This window comes from Chinchilla lanigera, unplaced genomic scaffold, assembly GCF_000276665.1.
Source record: "Chinchilla lanigera isolate Chin_1 unplaced genomic scaffold, ChiLan1.0 scaffold00066, whole genome shotgun sequence".
NCBI lineage: Eukaryota > Metazoa > Chordata > Mammalia > Rodentia > Chinchillidae > Chinchilla > Chinchilla lanigera.
The window spans coordinates 11,081,094-11,103,595 of NW_004955467.1; the positions used below are offsets into that span (position 1 = coordinate 11,081,094).

Consider the following 22,502-nt stretch of genomic DNA (forward strand, 5'->3'; position numbering starts at 1 on the left):
AGTAGCGGCATACCAGTATCGCAAACAAAAACAAATCAAAGAAAGAACAATCAAAGTGATACAGAGTCTCAAGACAAAATAATGTGAATCAACCATGGTTGCTACATTACATATCGTCATCCTCAACTATGTTGCTCAGATTGCCAGATGTAAGAATGAAAGATATTAAAATTCATTTTTAGTTCTCTTAGCCTTGCTTTGAACATAGTTCTTTCTGTAATTCCCTCCAAATATCTCAACTGAATATATCACCTGTTTCCTGCTGGGTTCCTGAGACACATTGTATATGTAAGGTGCATTTAATAAATGCTACTTAAACATGTTATTGAGGGGATTACTTTATACTTAGGGAAATTTTCAGGTAAGATTGGGGAGAAAACAGTGTGCTTCATAAAAGGTATATGCAGAGAGAAGAGCAGAATGAGAAACACTTTCAGTTTCCACACCCATAACTCTCTGTCTTGCTAAGGAAGCTTTGACGTCTCTCCCCACCCTCCCAAATCCTATACCCCTTTCAAGCCCATTTGTATCAGTACTCTTTTCATCTCCTTCTGTCACTTACCTTCCAAGGCCACAAAGTGAGGGAGGTGCAGAGCAGCCACAGCTCCCTGCTCAGCCTTGATATCAAAGAGAGGTCCTGCCACCCTCCAGGTGTTCTGTAGGTCATTTACACTCAGGAATTGGTCCCAGGCACAGAATTCAATCTCAATGGTCACTCCCCTTCTCACCACAAAGCCCAGACATATGTTGGTCCAGTGGTAGTAGCCAGGCACAGGGAAGTGAACTCTGGGAGGAAAAGGAAGAAGCAGACTCTGAATTATGCAAGTTTACAGAGTGCCTGGAGAATACCTGACCAACACAGGGATTTGTGGATCAGTGGAGAGGTGGCAATCCAACTACAGAGCCACAAGGATTTGGGTTTGGGTCCTGGCTCATGTGAGCTCTAAATGTGGATACTGGAGGAGGTGAATTCCAGTCCTTAATCCGGTTTTGTCATATGAAAACAGGAATATTACCAGCACTCATACCATAGATTTATGAGTAATATGTGACCTAAGGTTAAGGTGAGAGCTTAAAGCAATGTTGGGAGCAGTGTGTTATTCTTAGTTTGATGACAATGAAAAGTAGGTGATGAAATAGGCACTTGTATTTCTTAGAATGGCTTCTTGATCATTGTAATATTAGTTATAACCCATGGAGATGAAAACAGTGCTTTTCAGGGGACTTTAAAGGACTTTCTTAAGACTCTCCTCATGGTTAGTGGTGGAGGAGACAGATGCTAGTTTCTGCAAGTGGATATTGGAAGTGTGATTATCTCCCAGATGAGACAGGAACTGTGACAGTCTGGTGTGTGGTAATGTGTTATCTAAGAAGGAAATTCATTTCTTAGGAGACTAGACACTTGGAGGGCAGGGCTACCACACAGGCTTTAGTGTTCCCAGTTACTACTAGGGTTAATGAATGAGTAGGGCAATAATAGCGACTACTAAAACACGCATATACAGTATGAGAAATTTAAATGAGATTTAAGAGAAACAAAGCAAATATAACACGTGGACCTTGATCATATCATGAGTGGAATGAATTACTAAGAAGAACACATTTGAGAGAATTGGGCAAAACTGAACAGACAGTGGGTTTAGATGATATGAAAGAATATCAGCCTTGCTAGGTATCATAATGGAACGGTATCTATGGAAGAAAAGCTGCTTTTATTTTTTGAGATGCATAATGAATAATTTAAGACTAAAATCACCTCAAATGATGGATTGAAAATACCCTAAAAACAGGAAAAGCGGAGAGAGAACAGTTGAAATGAATTGAACAACACTGTGGCTGAAGGTGGATTATAGGGAGACCCTATTTTGGTGTATACTTGAATATTTTTATCCAAAACGTCTTTTTCATTATTGAAAACACTCAGCCAGCATCTTACTGATGCTGAAAATCATGCTGATTTTCCAGGAAGATATGAACCAGTGGAGATGGTGGGGAGCACTGTCTGTGGGGACCCAGTGTGGGGAGTGTGGAGGGTAACAACAGGCTTGTCAGCCAGAACCTCTCACTCACCGCCACAGGCTCCTGTCTTTGTCAACCAGCTCTATTGGCAGAGGCCCTATGGGGCCACAGAAGTACTCTCCAGTGTCCAGAGTCTCCATGTGCAGGTCACCTATAGAGTGAAGAAAAGACATATGGAAGGGTTCCTCCTGAGCTACCTGTGGAGACACTCTGTGTGTGACAGAAAGGCAAGTGGTTAGTTCTGAGTTCTCCTGCCTGGTTTCCCACATTAGGTCCATGGTGGGGCTTGTCCTGGAGGCTGCCCAGCCTAGTCATGGCAGAGAGTATGCCTGCAGCCTCTTTCTCTGCTCCTGAGGTTGCTGCTCTCTGCAGACATCCTTTGCTCATCTACACTTCCTCACTAGTCTAGAAGTGTCACTCTTCCCAGCATGTGCCAGGTTGGTGAGTTGAGAGATAAGCCTGACTCAAAAGACAGATCGGCAGACAGGGATGGGGAGTGGATTGTCAGGCCTCAGCAGCTCAGCATGAGCAATCAATGCTGTGATGCATGGTCTTGTCGAAACCACAGACATAGGAATGGGCAGTGTCAGTTCCTGAGACTGAGACAACAAAAATCCTTTTGAGGTAGGATAGAAATAAAAGGTACATAGAAAGGAGAGAAGGAAATCATATGTAAAAAATTTTACTTTAAGAATTCTGCAACTTCCATGGCTCAGTTCAGAACCCCCATAGTGATTTATATCAGCATTCTGTTGGTTAACTTTAGGCTCTTTTCTGCCTGACTTCGCACATTCACAAATCCTCAGGAGTACTGAAAGTCCATAATTTAGCTTAATTGAAAATGTAAAGAGCAGGAATCCAATCCTAAGATAAAAGAACAGGTTGGGGAAATTAAAAGAATGCTGAAATTATCCATCTAAAAAACTGGGCACATACATATAATATGGGCCGGTTTCTTCTCAAGAGCACGCCATACTTTCCTGGAATTTCTACTCCCTCAAGAGAAGCATTAATGTTTCCCATTACATTAACTTTGGAGGTTCTCTCTTGGGAGCCCAAAATATACTTCTTTGAATGTGTGCCTTTTAATTTCTGTCTAACAAACCTCTTCTTTTGCCTCTTATCGACTAGTCCTAAAAATTCTTTTTTGAGGGGGATGGGAGGTAGGGAACTTGCAAGCTTGTAGTAAAAGTGAGGTGGGTTAGGTTCCTGATCTGACCTTCAGGAACATCATCAGACACAATCCAGTGACACTTCCATGTTTCAGGATTAGACAATTTTACTTGGACTAGTGTCCCTCTAGGTGGTTAGTCTGCCTTGTCCCAACAAGGGTGCAGGGGGATGGAGGACATGATCTAGGATAGTGAACCCCACCCCCAGTTGAATTGGTCCCAGCACCACCCAGTTAAATACCTGAGTGTAGTCTCTGCTGCTTGAAGGAGGATGTGCTATAACTTGCTTCTCCTCCCTCCAGGTCTTCAGTAAGGATCCTTGTATCTGGAATTCTAAACATGGAAATGCTCATGTTTTCTCAGATCTCAGGGAAGCCATGGATTTCTATATGATACCCTCATTTAAAATTCAATGCACTCAAAATGAACTCCATCCCTTGCTTCTTCTGAAGTTCCTATCTGTGTGAGTGGCCCTCCATCCACCCACATATCCATGGCAGAGCTGGGGCATCATCCTGACTCCTCCCTTGTTGCTATAGATTAAATGTGTCTCCCAAAGTGCACACATGGGAAAGTTACTCCCCAGGGGAACTGTGAAGGGATCTGTGAACTCTAAAGTGTTGAATGAAGTTCTACGGCTTTGCCCTTATAAAGAGCTTACTGTCATTATCACAGGAATGCATTTGTTGTGGTAAGAATAGATTTGCCATAAATGTGAGCAGGGCCAGCCCTCTTGTTCTCTCATGTGTGTTCTGGCCCTTCCTCTTCGGCCATGGAAGGACCTGTAAAAAAGGCCATTCCAGATTTAAGCTCTTAAACCTTGGCCATCCCATCCTCCATAATAGTAAGAAATAATCTTTTTCTGATTCATCACCAAGTCTCAGATACTCTGTTATAATTGTACAAAATAAACTCAAACACTTGCCCACCCTGACAGTTGCTCATCTTGACAATACCTCCCAAAGAGCTCTCCTTTTATCCTACACTCTCCACTTCCATGGCCTCCATCCCAGTCCCAGGTCCTGGCATCTGTGGCCTGAACCACTGCAGCCTCCTTTAAAGTGTTTTCTGCCCTGTCCCTCTGCTGCCCATTTTCTACACCGTAGGTGATCTCAAAACATGAATCCAACATATCATTTCAGTGCTGATCCCTACAATATCTCTCCGTTGCTTGTGGAAGAAACAAAAAGTGTTTAACAAGGTCCAAAGGGCCTTGCTATGGGCCCTGTAACCCTCTATCCCACCTGTTCCACCTTCTTCCTACTCACTGACATCTAGAGCAGTGGCTCTCAAACTCAATCTGCTTAAAAACAACCAGGACATATTGTTTAAAAAGATTCCAATAAAGAACCATGGCCTCATCACAGAGATTCTACCTAAGCATGTCTGGATGGGGCCTCAGCATTTGCTTCTGGATGCTGGTGATGCTGCTGCTGGCTTGTGCACCACACTTAGAATAGTGTTGATTCACACACTTGGCCTCCTCCTGTTCCTCCAAGGAGCTAAGAATCTTCTCCCGCAGAGTCTCTCCTTCTGCCTGGAATCAACTCATTCTCACCCCTATTTAACCACTTCAATCTGTCAGACCTTGATTCAGCTCCTTGGGGCAAATTTACTTAGGCTGGTCAGTGTATATACATTGAGCCCAGATGCAATTGTACAAGGTTATGGGAGAATTTGTCCATGTCACCTTGTTGGACTGACCTCCTGGAAGATGATCCTCATCTGTCTTGTTCACTATTGTGTTTAAGATCACCACATAGTGCTTGATACACAGTGGTTTACAGGAAATGCTTACTCAGTGAATGAATGACTCTTGTTTAAGTCTGGGAACACTGTCCCATTCACTAAATTGAGGCACTGCAGACAGGAACTTGAAGACAGAAGAATTTCCAGGCCATGGGCCAAAATATGTCAAACAGAGATCACATGAGCACATGATCCCTTTCCCTGGGAGTGAGGGATGGACTTTCCTGCCCTGGAGCTCCATCTCAATCCTAGAGGGTGTGAACAGGTATACGTGGATGGAGAGGGTGACAGTGGTGATGGGGACATGATGGCAGTTTTTTCCCTAGCATTTCTCTGTGTCTTTGTACTTTTCTCCCCATGTAAGCACTATTTTCATTGTTCCAAATTTCTGTGTTTATTGAGGGAACTTGTACTAGTGACCAGCAGTCATGACATTATGGTGAGTCCAGAGCATGCACTCACTTTCTAAGGAGGGGTTTAATCAGGCAGGTTTTGTGGTCCTATTTTCATTGAGTAACCCAACCCCCTACATCACTCTGGTTGCTCTGTTTTCTTGGCTTCTTGCTGACTCTGTCTTCTCCCACACTCCAAGACTCTTCCCTATTTCTTAGCTCCAGACCAGACTCAGAGGCTCAGCCCTAGGCTCCTGTTGTCCAGAGTGAGTTTCAGTTCCATCGCTTACCGTCTGCTGGAGATGATCAACGGTGGTTTCTCTTGCTTCAGGGCCCTCAGCTCCTCCTCATTCAGAAGGGTGAGGTCCAGCCTGCAAAAACAATGGAAATCCAGTTCTTTTGGAATCACTCCAAGACCCCAAACTGTTCAGGGCACACCATATTGCTACCAGCCAACAGCTAAAGGAATCTGGCAACTGCTGGAGAAATCTGTTGATATTAGGTTCCCTAAATATTGACCTCTGAGATGGAGATAGAGTGACTTGGTTCATGTGCAATTTTCTTGTGCAAATATACATGTAGTGCTGACAGGAGATCAGTATGCATCTCTTTCCCACTTGGGTAAGCCTCATTCAGGAGATAAGTGCTCATAATTTGCTCATGGTAATATTTATAGAGCCTGAGCACTGGCATGTGCTTGGCTTGTTAGAGGCCTGCCACAAATATATGAAGGTGAGTAAATGAGTGAAGTGTCACTCCAGAGTGAAGTGAACATGGAAATCCTTTAGAACATCCTCATCATAAAACATCCTTGTTTTTGTATCACCCTTTTTTTGGTACTGTAGAGAAGTACAAAATCATGCCCATGGTAGGACAGTAGCATATGACTGAGCTACACCCAAAACATTTTGTATCCTCTTTATTTCATTGTGATCCATGAGTGAATATGATAGTCCCAGTACGCTGACCAGGAAACCGAGTCTTAGGGAAGATTGTCACTTGCTGAAGTCACACAATGTAAGCGGCACACCTAGGAAGAACCCAAGGCTGAGTATATTTTCATCTATTTTTCTTCTCTTGTCCCACCCAGGGAACAGAAGCACCTTACCACAGTAGTGTGAGTTGGCAGGTGGGGTTCCTGAGACCCTCACAGAGCAGCTGCACACCATAGCTTCCCAGCTCATTCTGCTGCAGGTCCAACTCACTGAGGCTGGGGCTGGTGCTGAGCACAGAGGCCAGGTCCTGGCAGCAGTTGGACGTGAGGCCGCAGTGAACCAGCCTTCAGGAGAGATGCACATGGGCACGTAGTCATTGTCTCCATCATTCACTACCCTCGTACCTGGGATCTGGCTGCCCTTTCTAGTAGCTGTAGCCCTTTGGGGTCCTGTACTGACATTAGAGGAAGACAGACTTCCTTGGCCTGTAGTGGCCTTGCAAGCCTTTGTTTTCCTCTTGCACCCCAGAGATTCCCAGGATGCACACACCCTCTCTTTCTCATTTTTGTTGGAGTCACATAAATCTTGCCCATGCAACATATCAACCTTAGATTGGTAACTTATTCATGTCCTGTTTGGATACCTAGGCTTAATTGTTAATCACTTTCAACCAGCCATGTTCCCGGTGTCGGCGGTCATCTGATGTCCAGGTAGGTTTCAACATTAAGGGCATCTCTCATTCTGGGAGAAAAGTGGATGAACTTGTGTTTTAAGAACAAAAGATGATGGATAATGTCATATATTGAATCACAACTGGAGTGTGTAGTATGTGCTGTACCACACCAGGGCCATGTCTGTTAACCTGCATGCTATGCAGAGCAGTGGTCAACTCTCTAGCCTGCCTTGTCTTATCCAGCTGGAAAGCTCCCTGCGTACTACAAGTATGACACCAGTGAATTGAAGTAGGGGACCTCTGGTCTTCTGCTGAGCTTGGGGGAGGTGCATGAGCTGCATTCTGCCTAGGACAGCCTGGATTCGCACTTTATCTTTTTTATTTTTTTTTTTAAGACAGGGTCTTGCTATGCAGTTCAGGCTCACCCTGAGCTCACTATGTAGCCCAGGCTGGCCTCCAACTCACAACGATCCACCTGCCTCAGCCTCCCAAGTGCTGGGATTACAGGTGTGCGCCACCACGCCTGGCTGGATTCTCACTTTAATAGGCCAACAATCACATGCTCAAAATGGGACAGTCCATGTTGCATGAAATACAAGGATGGAAGGACAGGTTCCTTTACTGTGTCTTTCCAGTTGAAATCCTTCTTCCCTCTTTCAGCCTCTCCCATTCTGCAGAGATCTACAGCAATGTATAGGGAAAGGGGTAACACTGGGGGTTGCTTGGAAAGGAGGCTTATTGTGGTTTATTCATTCCTGTTAAACACTCTACACGTTGATAGCACAACTATTTTAGAAGCAAAATCAGGAGTATACATAGTTATTACCTAACCATTCTCAGAATTTAGGCTACAGATAATATACCCCGTCCCTGGATATATGGAGCAACATTGGCATAGCCTGGAGAAAATCCAGATGTCATAATTGGGAGTGATTAACAAACGAATGGAGAATCCATATAATGAAATTCCATGCTGCCACTGAAAAGAATGAAACAACTTTGTGTTTACTGATGTAGACTGCTCTAAATGTATTAGAGATCATCAAACAAGGCTACGATAGTGTTTGTAATGCATTATTTATGTGAAAAAGTACTGTGTATGTGCAATGGGCTATGAATACTTGGTGTCTCTGGGACGTGCTGTCTTGGGTCTCTGCTTTGAAGCCCCAGCCCAGCTTCTGCTGCCCTTTTTTCCACAGTAGCATCTGCTTAGGGTCCAACAAAACACTCAGGGCATCATGCACAGACCAACATACAAGCTGGTCATTTACTACTTAAAGGGTCTTTGCTAAAAGAGGGCCTAGGCAAATGGCTTTGATGTGAAGCTTTAATGTCAGACTTGATTTCCAATCCTGGTAGTGCTGCTCTCTTCCTATGCAGCTTTGCGAAAATAATTTCTCTTTTGACTCAGTTTTGTCACCTTTAGATATAGTGAGTGTTCAATATTATGTGTGTGACAGAGTTCTTAGCTTTGCTGGCACTGCTGCCTCTTGATGCTGGAGGATGTCCCAATAGGCTTCCCTTGCTCTCTTCCTGTGTCATTGACCTCTTTGCTCAGAATTATTCAGTGGGAAAACAAGCAATGGCTCTGCAAAGGGAAGAACTGTGGGCAAAAAGAAGGGAGAGAAGGGCAAGTAGGACCGGAGATGTGCATACCATCCCTCAGTTCTTCAGCAGAAGCCAAAAGGAGAAACTGATGGCAGCTCTCTCAAGAGTGCATGTGTGTGTATAACTTTGAGCATTAGGGGCAGAGGTCAGGAGGGGAGAGGGAGATGTCAATAGTCCACTCCTGTTTATCTATTCTGAGGGATGTGGCTCTGTCATCCAGATGAAGACAGTAGCAGAGAACTGAATTAAGTGGACAGCAGTGAGTACAACTGTCTGTGGCTGTGACTCTGGCCAAGCAAGAGGACCTGTTATTAGGCAAATGGTGGGTGAAGACTGACAAACAGCAAATAGTACACTGCTCTCAGTACTTCAACCATTTAATCCTCTGAGGAATCTTAGAAAGTCAACACTGTTATAATCCTTCCCTGTAGTATATGGTGAAAATGGCCACAAAAATCCTACCTCCATTCCAACCTAGACTCATGCCCATTGCTAGTGATCACCCATGAAGAAACAGAATCTGCTGATCTGTGTTTAGAGTATGGATTTGGGTGACATAAGTTTTGCTTTTACAAATGGAACAATAGCCAAGGAGACTTTATGAGGGGCTTGTGAAGAACTTGGCTTTCTAGGTGCATATGGAGCCCTGTGACCACAACCCTCTATCCAGCCATGTGCGAGTTTCCACCTGAGCCTCCACAAGCCACTGACTTTCTGTGAGTTCCTTCTCCTCCACAAAGTCCTGCCCCCTTTTCTGCCCCTTTCTTTAGTCTACCAGATGTTCATCTGCTCCCTCCACCTCCCCACAATCCCTGCAAGGCAGTGTCAACAAGGGAAAGCAATCACCTCAGTCTCTGAAGTTTGCAGCTTGGATGTTTCAGACCCAGGCAAAGGTGCTGGGCTCCAGCATCTGTTAGCATGTTGAAGTCCAACTCCAGCTCAGTCAGGGTCTGGCTGGTGCTCAGACCAAAGGCAAGGTGCTTGCAGCCCTCAGCTGTGAGCCCACAGCCTGCCAACCTGTGGCAACACACAGCTATGACGTGCACGAACAATTCTTGGTTCAAAAAACATCCCCAGTACCATGGAGAACCTAGTGCAGGGCACAGTGGTGGGCTGTGTGGAGGCTGATAAACCCCATCCCTCCATGCTACCCCTCGCTCCTGGTTACAGGAAAGGCATAGGTGTTTGGGAAGCCTAGACATAGACACAAATAACAGTAAGTCATGTTTTGTTCAGAACTCCCTAAAGTTTTCCTACATTATTTAGAATAACATTTGATGTCCTCATTGGGGTCTATGTGGCCCTGACAACCTGGGTTCAGGTCATCTTTCACCTATTATCTCTTTTAGCTCCACCCTCATTGAGCTCTTTCCTGCTTGGTAACCATCCCAGCGTTGGAGCATCTGTTTATTCTTATCTCTGGAAGAATCTTACCTGATGTCTCATGGTTTGTTCCCTCTCCAGCCTCAGGTCTTAGCTCATAGGGAAGTGAACTTGGTGAAGTTTTGCTTTCACATCCTCTCTTTTCAAAATTGTATGTCTATCCCTAGAGTCCCCACTCTTTCTTTTTCATTTAATTTTTCCATCACCCACATCTCATAAGATGTATCTCACTGATTTTGTTGGCATTTTCTCCTCTTTCTCATTTGGAATGTGAGCTCCACCAGGAAAATTTTCCTCCTTCGTTACTCTCCATATACCTTTGCCTACAGCAATGCATTTCCTAAGTGTTTTATGGGTGAATGAAGGAAACAGAATTGGAAAAGAGGAAGTCAGGTGAGGCTGAAGGCAGAGGAATGAGGGACTGATTGAGACAGGAAAGTGAGGGAGTCATTAAGGTGTGGATAGAGGCAGGGGATACTCCAGCTTTCAGAACAGACCTAGAATTACAGTGCATTTTTAGTTTAATCATTGCATAAAGATAAAGTTTTAGAGTAAAATGACTTTTGCAGGTTTATTCCCCTCAAAGGTCTTATCACTGTAAGATGTGCTGTTGGGATACCACTTTCATATCCCAAACTCTCTGATGTTTTCCTCCATGATTTGTACTAAATTTTGATGTCCTCACTGAGTCTACAGGACCCTGACAGATTGGATCCAAGTCATCTGTCACTGATTATCTCTTTTAGCTGCATCCTCATTGGCTATTTCCTATTTGGTAACCACCTCAGGGTCACAGCATCTGTTCCTTCTTTGGTCTAGAACAATCTTACCTGATATCTCGTAGTTTGTTCCCTCACTAGCCTTAGGTCTTAGCCCATATGGAAGTCACCTTTGTGAAGTCTTGCTTTGACATCCTCTCTCTTCAAAATTGTATGTCTATCCCTAGAGTCCCTACTCTTTCTTTTTGTTTAATTTTCCTATTACCCACATCCTATACAGTGTAATACTGTGTATTTCACTGCTTTTTTTTTTTTTTTGGCATTTTCTCCTCTTTTCCATTTGGAATGTGAGCTCCATGAGAAAGGTTTTCCTCCTTTGTTACTATCCATATCCCTTTGCCTACAGCATGCATTTCCCAATTGTTTATGGGTGAATGAAGGAAACATAATTGGAAAACAGGACGTTGAGGGCAGCTGAAGGCAGAGGAATGAGAGATTGATGGTGAGAGGAAAATGAAGAAGTCACTAAGATGTGGATAGAGGCAGGGGGTACTCCTAGCTTTCAGGACAGGCCTAGAATTACAGTGCATTTTTAGTTTAATCATTGCATAAAGTTTTAGAGTAAAACTACTTTTGTGGGTTAATTTACCTCAAAGGGACTCAGCAGTGCAAGTTGTGCTGTTGGAATTCCCCGTTAAAATCACAGACTTTCTGATCTTAAAGTGAAAATACATCTAAAAGTTGTCCAGCTGGTGGCACAGAAAGTAATAAACCAATAAAATGCTTTTATTATAGGGCACAGAGATGACTACAGAGGAGAGTGGTGTAAAGGTGGCGAGTCTTCTGGGGGTTGGGCAGAGGGGACAATGGTTATATTTGGTCAGGCTAGAGGCAGCATTTAGGAGGTGGGCTACCTGATGTGGCAAGCTAACATTGGGTGGGAATGTGGGAAATGAGACAGGATATTACATAAAGGGGAGTAGGAAGTCATAATTTGACTCCAGGAAGAAAGGTGGGGCATAGCACATGGCCTCTAGAGGCCAGCGCCATATTGGCCATGGCATATAGTCTCCAGTGGGTGGTGCCACGTGACTCTAAAGGAATTATACTAGGAGAAAAACTCCATCAGTGTCATGAAGCTACTGAGGAGGCTGAAGATAACTGAGTGAAGGCAGTGAGTGCAGTGGGCTGTGTAAATGCTCTGGAACCAGCAAACCACAGGATCAGATCTCACCTTTTTCAGGTACTACTTGAAGATTATGGGTAGGTTTTCTCATCTTCAAGTCTAATGTATTTGCCTGTGACATGGATTCTCTAAACCTATTGAAGGGAGGTCATGTGTGTCCTGTACTTGGGAGAGTGTCTAGCAGGAGGGCAGTGCTTAGGGCTCTCTGCTGCTGTGGGACCATAAACTCTCAATATCCCTGAAGCTCTGAGCTTTTTACTGAGTCCTTCTCTATCCCTCTGTCCCAGATGATTGCAAGGGTCTTTAGTGAGTGTCTTTCTTTCCAGGTCCTCCTACCCCTGCTCTGACCTTTATTCTCTTCTGAATCCTCTTTATCTATGTAATATGCTAGATTTCAATTCATCACAAAGAAAATCTCCAGAATTCTTGGTTTCTAGCTTATTCATGTTTTTCAAGAGAAATTCAAAAGTGAAATAAAAAGAGTGAAATAGGGCAGACGTAGAAGAACACTGCAAATCTTAGGTTTGTATGAAATCTCGAAAAGCCCAGCACACAGAAGCAGAGCATAGAATGCTGGGAAGGAGATGAGCGGGAGGCAGGAGATCCTGTTCCCTCTGCTTGAAACTTGCTCCTCCCACCCCTGCTTCTCTTGGTCCAATCCTCTGTTTCCTTTAGTTCTCTTTCAAACCACTTCCACAGGGAACTCTAGGCCTGTTGTTACCCATGTGTTAGTACAGTTTCTTGATTAATGTCAGTTGCTCTCTAACTACATGAGAAAGGAATTTTGCTTTTGATAGTTTCCCATAGCAGCCCCACCATCTGTCACTTTGCGAGGTCAGTGAGGCTGTGGATAAATATCTGATGAATGCACAGACCAAACCCACATCCTAGACTCAGCTTCTATCTTCCTTTTCCCACCCAGCCTGCTCCAGAGGAGAACCAAGTCCAGACTCACCGCAGGGTCTTCAGGTGGCAGCGAGGGTGACCCAGGGTCTCACCAAGACTCTGCACAGCAGACAGACTCAGTGGATTTCCACTTAGGGCCAACTCTTCCAGGCTGCCAGTGATCTGGAGAACAGAGAAGAGAACCTTCCAGCTGGCATCAGTGAGTGGTGCCCACGTGGATCTGAGAGGGAGGAAGAGGTGTGAGCTGCATGTGCAGGATCTGAGGTGCACAGCCATGTGTCAGAGTGGGGCTCAGTCCCTTGCACACCAGGCTGCTATGCACAGCAGTGCGACCCAGGGCTGAGCTGCCTTTCCCCCTGCAATTTTATCCTCCACTGTAGCTAGGTTTCTCTTTTGTGTGTGACTCTTCATTGTATAGCCTTTGGCAGTGCATGCTGTTGTGTCCATTGTATGTGTCTGCTTTTGACTCAGTGTGGGTGTTCCTCACAGTTGGATGCCCCATAATGGGATGTTGCGGATGATCCTTACAGTGCTGTGCATGTTGGTTGCATGGATCTTTATACCTTTCTGGGATAGCCAACTCACAGAGATGGTCCAAATTTAGAAATGGCAAAGCAGGAAGTTTTAAAAATTCATCTTAAAAACTTTTATTACTGTCTTTATTCTGTATATAATGATCGCATTCATTGGGGGAATTTATACAAGTACATAGTATATCTTAATTTTTCCCTTCCTTTCCCCTTCCTTGCATCTGATCCTCTTCCCCTCTCCATTTCTAAAATTTCTTTCCATTTTTGTTTCATTTGTTATTTTTGAATCCTTTTCCATGCCTTCCTTTCTTCCTTCCTTCTCTTTACTTCCCTTCCCATTTGAACATATTCTTCCTACTTCCCAATTTCTATGCATCATTTTGCTCTTTATTTACCCTTAGGGTTTCTCACACAAGAGAAACAATGTAATATTTGAACTTGTGTATCTGTTTTATTGCAGTTAAGATTATGGTTTCAAGATGCATCCATTTACCTAAAAATGTCTCAAGTTTATCCTTCTTTATGGTAGAATACTAATCCTTTGTATATAAACACCACACTTCATCCATTCATCTGTTGACTGGCATATGGGCTGTTTTCAAGATTTAGCTATTATAAATTGCAGTGCTGTAAACATAGGGATGCACTTATCACTATGGTATGGTCACTTTGACTCTTTCAGTACTAGAAGGGTAATAGCTGGATCAAATAGACCCTCTAGTTTTGCTTTTTGTGGAATTGCCATACTGATTTCCTTAGTGCTTGTACCAATTTACACTCTCACTGATGATAGAGAAGAGTCCTATTTTCCCCATAGCCTTGCCAGCATTTTTTATTGGTTGATTTCTTGATGGTAGCCATTCTTTCTGGAGTGAGATGGAATCTCAGTATTGTTTTAATCTGCATTTCTCAATGGCCCATAATGTTAACTATCTTTTATTTGTTGGCTGGTTGCACTTCTTTTCCTGAGATGTGTCTATTTACTTTAGATGCCCATTTTTGGATCATGTCTGTGAATTTGGGGGTCTAAGTTTTTGAGCTCTTTATGTAGTCTATATATTAGACTTTTGTCTGAGGAGTAGCTAGAAAATTTTTTTCTCATTCTGTAGGTTGTCCCTTCACTCTATTTGTGGTTTCCTTTGCTGTGCAGAAGCTTTTCAATTGATGAGATCCCATTTTTTATCCTGTTTATTATTTCCAGTCCAAATGAGATTTTGTGCATAACATCTTTGCCTAAATATATGTCTTCAAGAGTTTTACCTATTCTATCTTCCAGCAGATTTTTTTCAGCTTTAATATTTAGGTCCTTGATCCATTTGAACTTTAATTTAGTACTCTGAGAGATACAGATCTAAGTTTAATATTTGGCATGTGGAAAGCCAGTCTTCCCACCACCACTTTTTAAAGTGGCTATCTTTCCTCCAGTGAAGGTGTTTGCCCTGGCAAAGGACATTGTTGTAGGAGAGAATATTTGGAGCCAGAGTGGGAAGGATCATGGGTATCACGTGAGAGTGCTAGTATAAACACAGCCCTGTATGTTTTCTACTCAGTTTCTCCACTTTCAGGTACTACTTTAGTCACCTCCTCTGCTTTGAAGCATCAACTCTTCAAAATCTTTTTCAGTCTTCAGACTGATATTTCAAGTTTCTTGCCAGACGAATTTCTTGTGACTTTTAGTAACTCTTGTAACTATTAATTTCCACTCTGTCCCAATCTTATTTCATCTTTCCCAAGCTTGCAGAGCCATGCAGAGTTGAGAAACAGAGGCTCTGGAGCCAGCTTCCTGCACATGAGTCCCCTTCCTGTGCCTGAGAGCCTCCTTCATTATAAAAGCAGGACAGGTGTAGTACCAGCTGCCCCAGAGGATTTTACAAAATGACAGTGTGTTGCAGGATCTCCCAACGTCTTCCTGCATTTTAATTTTAATACCCTCAGTGGAGTAATGTACATAGGCATACAAAATGTGGAAGGTGGCCAGTGATGAGTGAACTAGAGTTCACTAGAATAAGCAATATTCAAATTTCATAAAATTAAATATGTTTAGAAGAAATCAGTGGATGTATCTTAAGACCACAGTACTAAAGGAAATAAGTCAGATACACAAGCATAAATGTTGTATGGTTTCTCTTATATGAGAAACTCCAAAAATATATAAATGTGGAGCAAAACAGAATAGAGATGGAGAGGAAGTAGGGAGATCTTTTACAAATGGCAGAGGGGAACAAGACACAAAGGTAGGGAGGAAAGTGGTAGGAAAAGGGGATTAAAAAAAAGTAAAAAAATAAACAATTTTCAAAGGATGGTAATTATTTTTTCTTTTTTGTGTTGTACTCCAGGTGGAACTCAGGGCATGATGCACACTGTGCAAGAGCTCTACAACTGAAGTGCATCCCAAGCTTAGTTTACTTTTTATTTTGAGACAGGTTCTCACTAGATAGCCTAGACTGGCCATGAATTTGTGATCCTTTTGTTTCAGCTTCTGGATTGCTGGGATTGTAGGCATGTGTAACCACATCCAGCATGAAAGAATGGCTTTTTTGATGCATGAGTTGTGCTTATATTGATTGGAAGAAAAAACTAAAAATGTATTATTCCAAAAGCATGAGGCTTAATCGACTGGAAATCACTCCCTGTGTCATCTTGATTGCCCTAATATCTCTAGTTCGTTCTCCTTTACCTTCCCACAGCATGACCAGTCTTCACAATTTCTTCCTGCACTTTTCTGCTCATGCACAGTAACTGCTGGACTGATGTCCCTGCCTTGCCTGGCTGACTCAGGGCCTCTCCATCCCCATCCCCACTTGCAGCAGAGGGTCTTGAGTTTCTACAGACTGAAGACTGGGGTCTTTAGACTCCATTTGCTACCATCCTTTTCAAACTCTCTTACTCTGCCCTGGTGTTCTCTTATCTGCATATGGCCTTGGCGTTTGCACCTGCTTGGAACTCTTTCCAAGGACCCATGCCAGGCCACTGTCACTTACAACCCCTGCATCTTGTTTCTCCAAGGCCAATGTCAGGTGTAGAGCAATGAGCATCTAGAAACAGCTAGAGACAACCTAAAGCACCAGAGACAGGGAAATGGTCAAATTCTGCATCAGAACATTACTTAAGACCATGTCCTTTCTGTGGGGAATATTATACAACTATTCAAATTGGTGGTGTGTTTGACTTCTTGATAATAAGAGATGACCTTGATACATTAAGAAAATAATGCTGATTACAAGATAAAATGTGTAGTATGGCTTAATTTTCTCTGAAAAATCTCCATTAAAAAAGACTAGAAAGATATACTTCAATTCTCAATGATGGTTATTCCTGAGTAATAGAATTCTGGTTGGTACAGATTTCATATCTTGCTTATCTATATAGCCTTATATACCTATAAGGAACACAAGTTTTACTGTAAGAAAATGTTTAAAAATCTGAAAATGAAAGGTGTAATACTGCTTCTTTTGAAAATCTCTCCTTTTCTAGTCTAGTTAGATAATCATTCCCTTCTTTGGGTAACCATGTCATTTTGTCATACCTGTGATATTGCAGGTGTCACCCTATTGCAATTATTGGATGGATGTCTATCTATTCTCCCAGTCTTCATTTCCTTAGGGCAGGGATTGTGTTTGTGTGTGTGTGTGTGTGTGTGTGTGTGTGTGTGTGTGTGAACTTGTGTGTATTGTAATTTGTGATATCTGACTCAGTGGTGTTTTATTTTATGTTTTCTGTGCTGGGACAGAGCTCAGGTCCTTTCACAAGCTGGGAGAGCTCTCTGCATTGAGTGATATATCCAGTCCCAAATCAGTGTCAAATGAATATTTATAGAATGAATTACATAAGGAGGGACAGTCTCACACTTATACTGAGTGATCAATATTGCAATGTAGGCAGGGAGCTTGGACATGGAAATTCAGTGTTGCTCGGACTGGAGGGGTGTTAATAAAATCTTTAGATGTCAGTTTTGTAGGGAAAAATAGAAGACTTCCTCTGAGACACATGCATTCTGAGGTGATAAAGGAAGATCTCAGGGCCAGTGTCATTGTCATGGAGGTTCTGAAACAGCTGAAGGCAAAATTTCTGAGGGAAAAAGTATGTCACAAGAGGAGGAGTCAGAGGGCTCCTTGGTTGTTGGAGAGGGTGGACACCATGCGAAGGTAAATGTGAAGATGGCAGTGTCCATCAGAGAAGGTTTACAGGTTTCACAGTGGTAGGAAGAGAGGCAGTAGGAAAAGGTAAGGCTCTGTCACAGCGTGAGTCATGCAGAGCACCCAGGGTGACAGAGAACGGTAGTCAGATTGGGCAGTAAAGAGTCACAGATGACTTCCAACCTTCATTCTTAGTACCAGTATTAGTGAACATGCTTCTCTGCTCAGGGCATGTAGTTTCATGGAAGAACAGAGGAACACAGAGAAGGATGTGGACAGGATACTCACACAACTATCCCAGGGAGCCTCCGTCCTCCTTTCTGCAGTTCACTGTCATTCAGTTGAAGCCACTTCAGGTTATTGCAGAATTTAACACAGAAAGTGACCAGCAGGAGTTCCTTATCTGTACGGACACACACCCTTGTATCCTGGAAATGAGCCATTTCATGTGTTAGGAGCTCCTCATTTTGAGTTTCATACAAACAGTGGAGGAAGTTCAGAGAGTATTGTGGCTTAGGTAGGGCCTCCTTCTTGATGTAATTTAGCACTTCCCATATCATTCTGGGAGGCAGCTGGCAGGTGAAGATCTTCTCCATCTCTTTGATCCCCTGGTCACTTAAAAGGCCAGATAGGAAGCACAAGTTTGGTGTTCTGAACAGGTCATTCCACAGTTTAATTTCTAGCCACTTTAACCATCTGATACTATATTTGTATTTATTTAAATGCTCTGCGTTTTCCAACAGAGAGGACACTGAGGCAAAGAACTCCTGGAAGATCTGATGAGTGAAGCTGTAGTTACAAGTATCAGGGTGTTTTTGAAGAAAGCCCAATTTGGTGATGATGGCCCCTTCTAACCCGTGCTTACTGAGATCATCTGAATGGAAGAGGGTCATTCTTCTCCAGGTGCACTCAGCAGCCAGAGAGCACAAGCCCCTAACCTGGGCCACTGGGAGCCGAGCTGGGATGGCCTGGGAGAGGTAGTGGAGAAAGAGGGCTGTGGTGGTCTGAGAGGTCAGGGGGTGTACTTCTCCCTGCTCCATCTGTTGCTTCAGGCAGGTGCAGACCAGCCAGCACACCCAGGGCACAAGACACTGTGTCCAGAGCAATGGGTTTGGTTCAACCAAACTAAAGGCTGTATTTGAGTGGCTTTCATCTGTGAAATAGTTCTTGAAATAGTCCTTCCTTCCAGAGTCAGAGAAGCCTAAGACTTCCACCCAACGTGGCTTCTGCCAAAAATGACAGAACATTTTTAGAGATGTGGCCCGAACTGTGATCAGAAAGAAAGCCCTGTAATGTAAAACTCCCCGTAGTAAATGGCTCAACACTGTGGGTCCTGGATGTGAGTGTCTCCCTTGAGGATGGTGCTCAGAATCTAGATCCTCCCATTTTGATTTTGGCTGATCCATGTTGTCCAGAATGAAGAGCACCTGTGCTGGACAAGACAGGATGTCCTTGATGGGGACTACAGTGGAAGCCCAGTCTGTTGCAATCAGCTCCTCCAGGCTGTTTACACTGTACTGGTTCAGGTCTCTGCAGTTGAAATAGAAGACATACCGGAAGCGGTCCCTGAATAGCCGGCCTTCCTCCCAGGCTCCTCTCACCTGCCTGGCCAGGGTTGATTTCCCAATTCCAGCAGCCCCATACAGTATTACTATGTGAGGTTCTTTCTGGGTGCTTGGGCAAGGCCCAAATAAGTCTTCAATCTCAATCAAATCTCCTTGCTCCACTATTGAGTCACGAATCCAGTTTTCACTGGCCAGGTATTTTTTATCTCTTATGTGAGGTGTGCATAGAAGCAGCAGCTGTGTGAATTTTTCATGGAAATATGTAGTTTTCCAGGACTGTGTTGGGCAGGGCTCCTCACTTAAGTGGGGAAAGTCGACTGGTTCAGTTCCTAAGTGACAGAAGTACTGAACTTAAAGTTATGAAGTAGGGGGATTCATTCCTTCATTCACAAAATCATTCATTCATTCAACAACTTTATCAATTTTATAAATCACTCCGAGTGACAGACACTGCACTAGGATGTTCTGGTCAATGCAGTGGACAGGAGATGGACTCTGCAATATGCATTAGTTCAATGCTTCACTTGATTAAGTCCCATTCCCTGTATGACTTCTTCCATTTTCAAATTTATCAAGGGTTTACTAGATTCCAGATATTTCTCTAAGGAGTGGGAAAAAAGAGTAAACAAACAGAGACAACTCTTTGGCTTGATTAAGCCCGAGCTTTGGACCAATAGTCCAACCAAACCTGTGTTTTCTCCTCTGTACCTCAGAGCGTGTGATACGCCCCCTGCAGGAGGCCCTGTGGTGAGCAGTGAGAGTGGGGAGAGTGGAGCAGATGCTGCTGGTTCCTCACAGCATCCCCTCAGTCACTGCCATTTCAGGTCTTACCAACAATGTCCTTCTGTAAGCTCCTGTCATTGTTGCTCTGAGGAGCCATGAGACCCAAAGGCAGGGTGCAACAGAAATGCTGGGGAGGTATGCTCTGGGGAGAGATCTCCACAGAGGACCAACTGAGGTCCTCTGCACCAAACTCACACAACTCTGAGGCATGTTGCACATTGTGCCCAGACATCCTCAGGAGCATGACACTTCTGCTGCTGGTATGGGTTGGTGGTACATCGTTTGTGCAAATACGTTAAATTTTGTTTGCCAGTGGTAGCAGTGTTAGGCAGGGCATAGAGAAAAGCATTTTGGGTCATGAGGGTGCACGCTTAATGAATGGATTAAGGTTTGAAGGCTTTCTGACCTATTTTTTCTCTTCTGCAGACACTTGGTTTCCTTCGTTTTTTATTTTTTGCCATACATGGAGCTGCATAAGCTCTTCACCAGAAATTAAGCAGATGTACTCATTTGACTTTGGAATTCCAGCTTCTTGAACTGTGAGAAAAATAAACCTGTTCTCTTTTAAAGTTACACAGTCTCAGTTATTCTGTCACACACATTTAAATTAGAGTAAGATAATATTTTGCATGTGTGAACTGCTCCATAATGCACCTTTGCTAGGCTTCCTTCTCTTCTGCCTCATATCCCCTCCCTCTATTAGTGCATCCAGAAATCGCCTCCCTAATAAACTACCAGCATACATCTCCCATCTCAGAGTTTGGTTCTGATAGAACTAAATTTATGGCAGATAGGAAGACACCTGGTGAACTGTGAAGAGCTGAGCTTGCATTTCAGTCAGATTCCAACTGTTACAATTGTAAAAATCCTTTTTGATATTTTTCATCTCCAATTTTTGAATGCCTCTCACTTCTCCCTTTAGATGAATTTTAGCATGATGCAATGACCTGCTGGGGGTGTTGGAGCCTAAACAGTCCCAGGTAACTGTGCAGGTACATCCAGAGTTCTGTATTTCTGCCTGTTGTGCTTTTACAGGTACACTTGTGAAGATCTGGGTAGAACTTGGAGTGTGGGGTCAACTGGCCATTTCAGGCCCTGGGAGACTGAATTCAGAGGGATCTCTTTTATATAACATAATGATCTATATGCAATTCTTTATGCAAATCTATATGCAAATCTCCCTGCAATTCTTTCAGGGAGTACAGGGTGCATTAGGTAGGACGATTTTGAGGAATCGATTGTGGTCAGGGGCACGTGGCTGTCCCTATTTCAAATAGCAGTGAGGTTACACTTGCCATCCTAGTGAAGGGGGTTCATACTTGTTGCTGGGTACAATTTTCTTGGGCTCTGAAACACTAACTATGCAAGGTGGGAGCAGAGGGGAATTGCTCTGTTTTAGAGAAGGGAAAAGCTGGAAAGGTGGGTTATGGCCATTGTAAGGGCAAGGGAGAAGAATGCTGATGGAGCCATAAAAGGAAGGTATACGGGAAGAGGTGTGAGCAATATAACCCTCTTGTCATATCTTTACGAGAGATTTTGCCCAGACTTTTACTCAAGGGCATATTTTGTGCACAGTTTACTGAAGTAGAAGTTCTGTCGAGGGGAACACTGGTCGTGTGTGGAGTGTAAAGGAGGTAGTAGGAAGGCTCAGATAAGGAAAATGAGAACCAGAAGGGTAGAGTGACTTGTTCCACATCACACATCAAGGGGTGATTTCAGAGGTAAACTTGAAGGCAGTGGAATTACCACCATTTCCAGGGGTTGGGGCTGAGAGGGATGAGATTTGGTATGGAAGGAAGGGGACTATGAGGGAGGGAGGTGGGACTTTTACAACGTAGTGTCAGGGTAGAGTAGAAAATCAGTTGCCCTGGCATGGAATGTCTTAGGCTCAAGCCCAGCTTCTGCCTTAAGTGCTTGGTGAGCTTGAACAAGTGAACTTCTCTGTGTAGCCCTCTGCACTCAGAAGAGGTGGACACTTTGAAGGTGGCACAAGAAGAGGAACAGACAAGGATGTAATGGAGGTTTGTTGTCTGGGACTTGCTGACTTAGGTGGGAGACCAGGGAAATCAGGTGAAGGGATTGTCTGGTGCTGAGGAATGAGCCCAGCTTCTTCTTGGAATCTATCAGGAGAACGGAATCTTTTTTGAAATTTCTGGGCCACTCTGACCTTAGGGATCATCAATACCCACAAAATTATGATGTGAACTCTGCCTGAGTTGGGTGAGACACTGTCACACCCTCATGGGTCGCAGGTAATCCATCTGTGAAATTGATGGGGGAGCAGTCTCAGCACACGTAAGTCCCTGAAAAACTGCTTGTAGCTTTGTTATACTCACCACCTACTCATATCTCCACCCTTGCTCTACGGTCCTCCAGCCCAGGTCCCATGAGGTACATGCTTACCTTGGGGATTCAGTGGCCATCTCCAAGTCTTATCGATGGCTCTCAGTCAGTCAGCAAGACTTACCTTTCCTGTTGTATACATATTCTTCAGACAGCTGTCTTGAAGAAAAACCTTTCTCTGATCCACGAGCCCCTGGTTTGGAAATGGAACATGTGGAAGATGCAATGTCAAGTACTTGTGGATGCAATGAATGAAGAAGGGTAAGATATGATAAGGACACAGAGAGTTTGGATCCCACCAGAAGGGTAAGAGCAGAAGCCTGGGAACCAAGACTGTGTTCCTGATACCAGTTAGGTCCCCTATCTCAGCAGAGAGAGGTTAGGAGGTTCTTGTGAACCCCCT

The 22,502-nt window shown here is 43.7% G+C and overlaps 1 protein-coding gene across 1 annotated transcript in view; it reads right to left on the bottom strand.

The window, feature by feature from the left end:
• Positions 1 to 22,502, bottom strand: part of LOC106146314 (NACHT, LRR and PYD domains-containing protein 1-like) — a 53,033-nt gene that overhangs the window by 22,068 nt on the left and 8,463 nt on the right. Inside the window, exons 3-11 of the mRNA XM_013522165.1 lie at positions 22,224 to 22,292; positions 17,697 to 19,302; positions 12,792 to 12,962; positions 9,395 to 9,565; positions 6,441 to 6,611; positions 5,623 to 5,703; positions 3,433 to 3,524; positions 2,071 to 2,170; positions 563 to 786 (exon numbers count right to left, since the gene is read on the bottom strand). Coding sequence (XP_013377619.1) covers positions 563 to 786; positions 2,071 to 2,170; positions 3,433 to 3,524; positions 5,623 to 5,703; positions 6,441 to 6,611; positions 9,395 to 9,565; positions 12,792 to 12,962; positions 17,697 to 19,302; positions 22,224 to 22,292 — 2,685 coding nt within the window. The remainder of the gene's footprint in view (positions 1 to 562; positions 787 to 2,070; positions 2,171 to 3,432; positions 3,525 to 5,622; positions 5,704 to 6,440; positions 6,612 to 9,394; positions 9,566 to 12,791; positions 12,963 to 17,696; positions 19,303 to 22,223; positions 22,293 to 22,502) is intronic.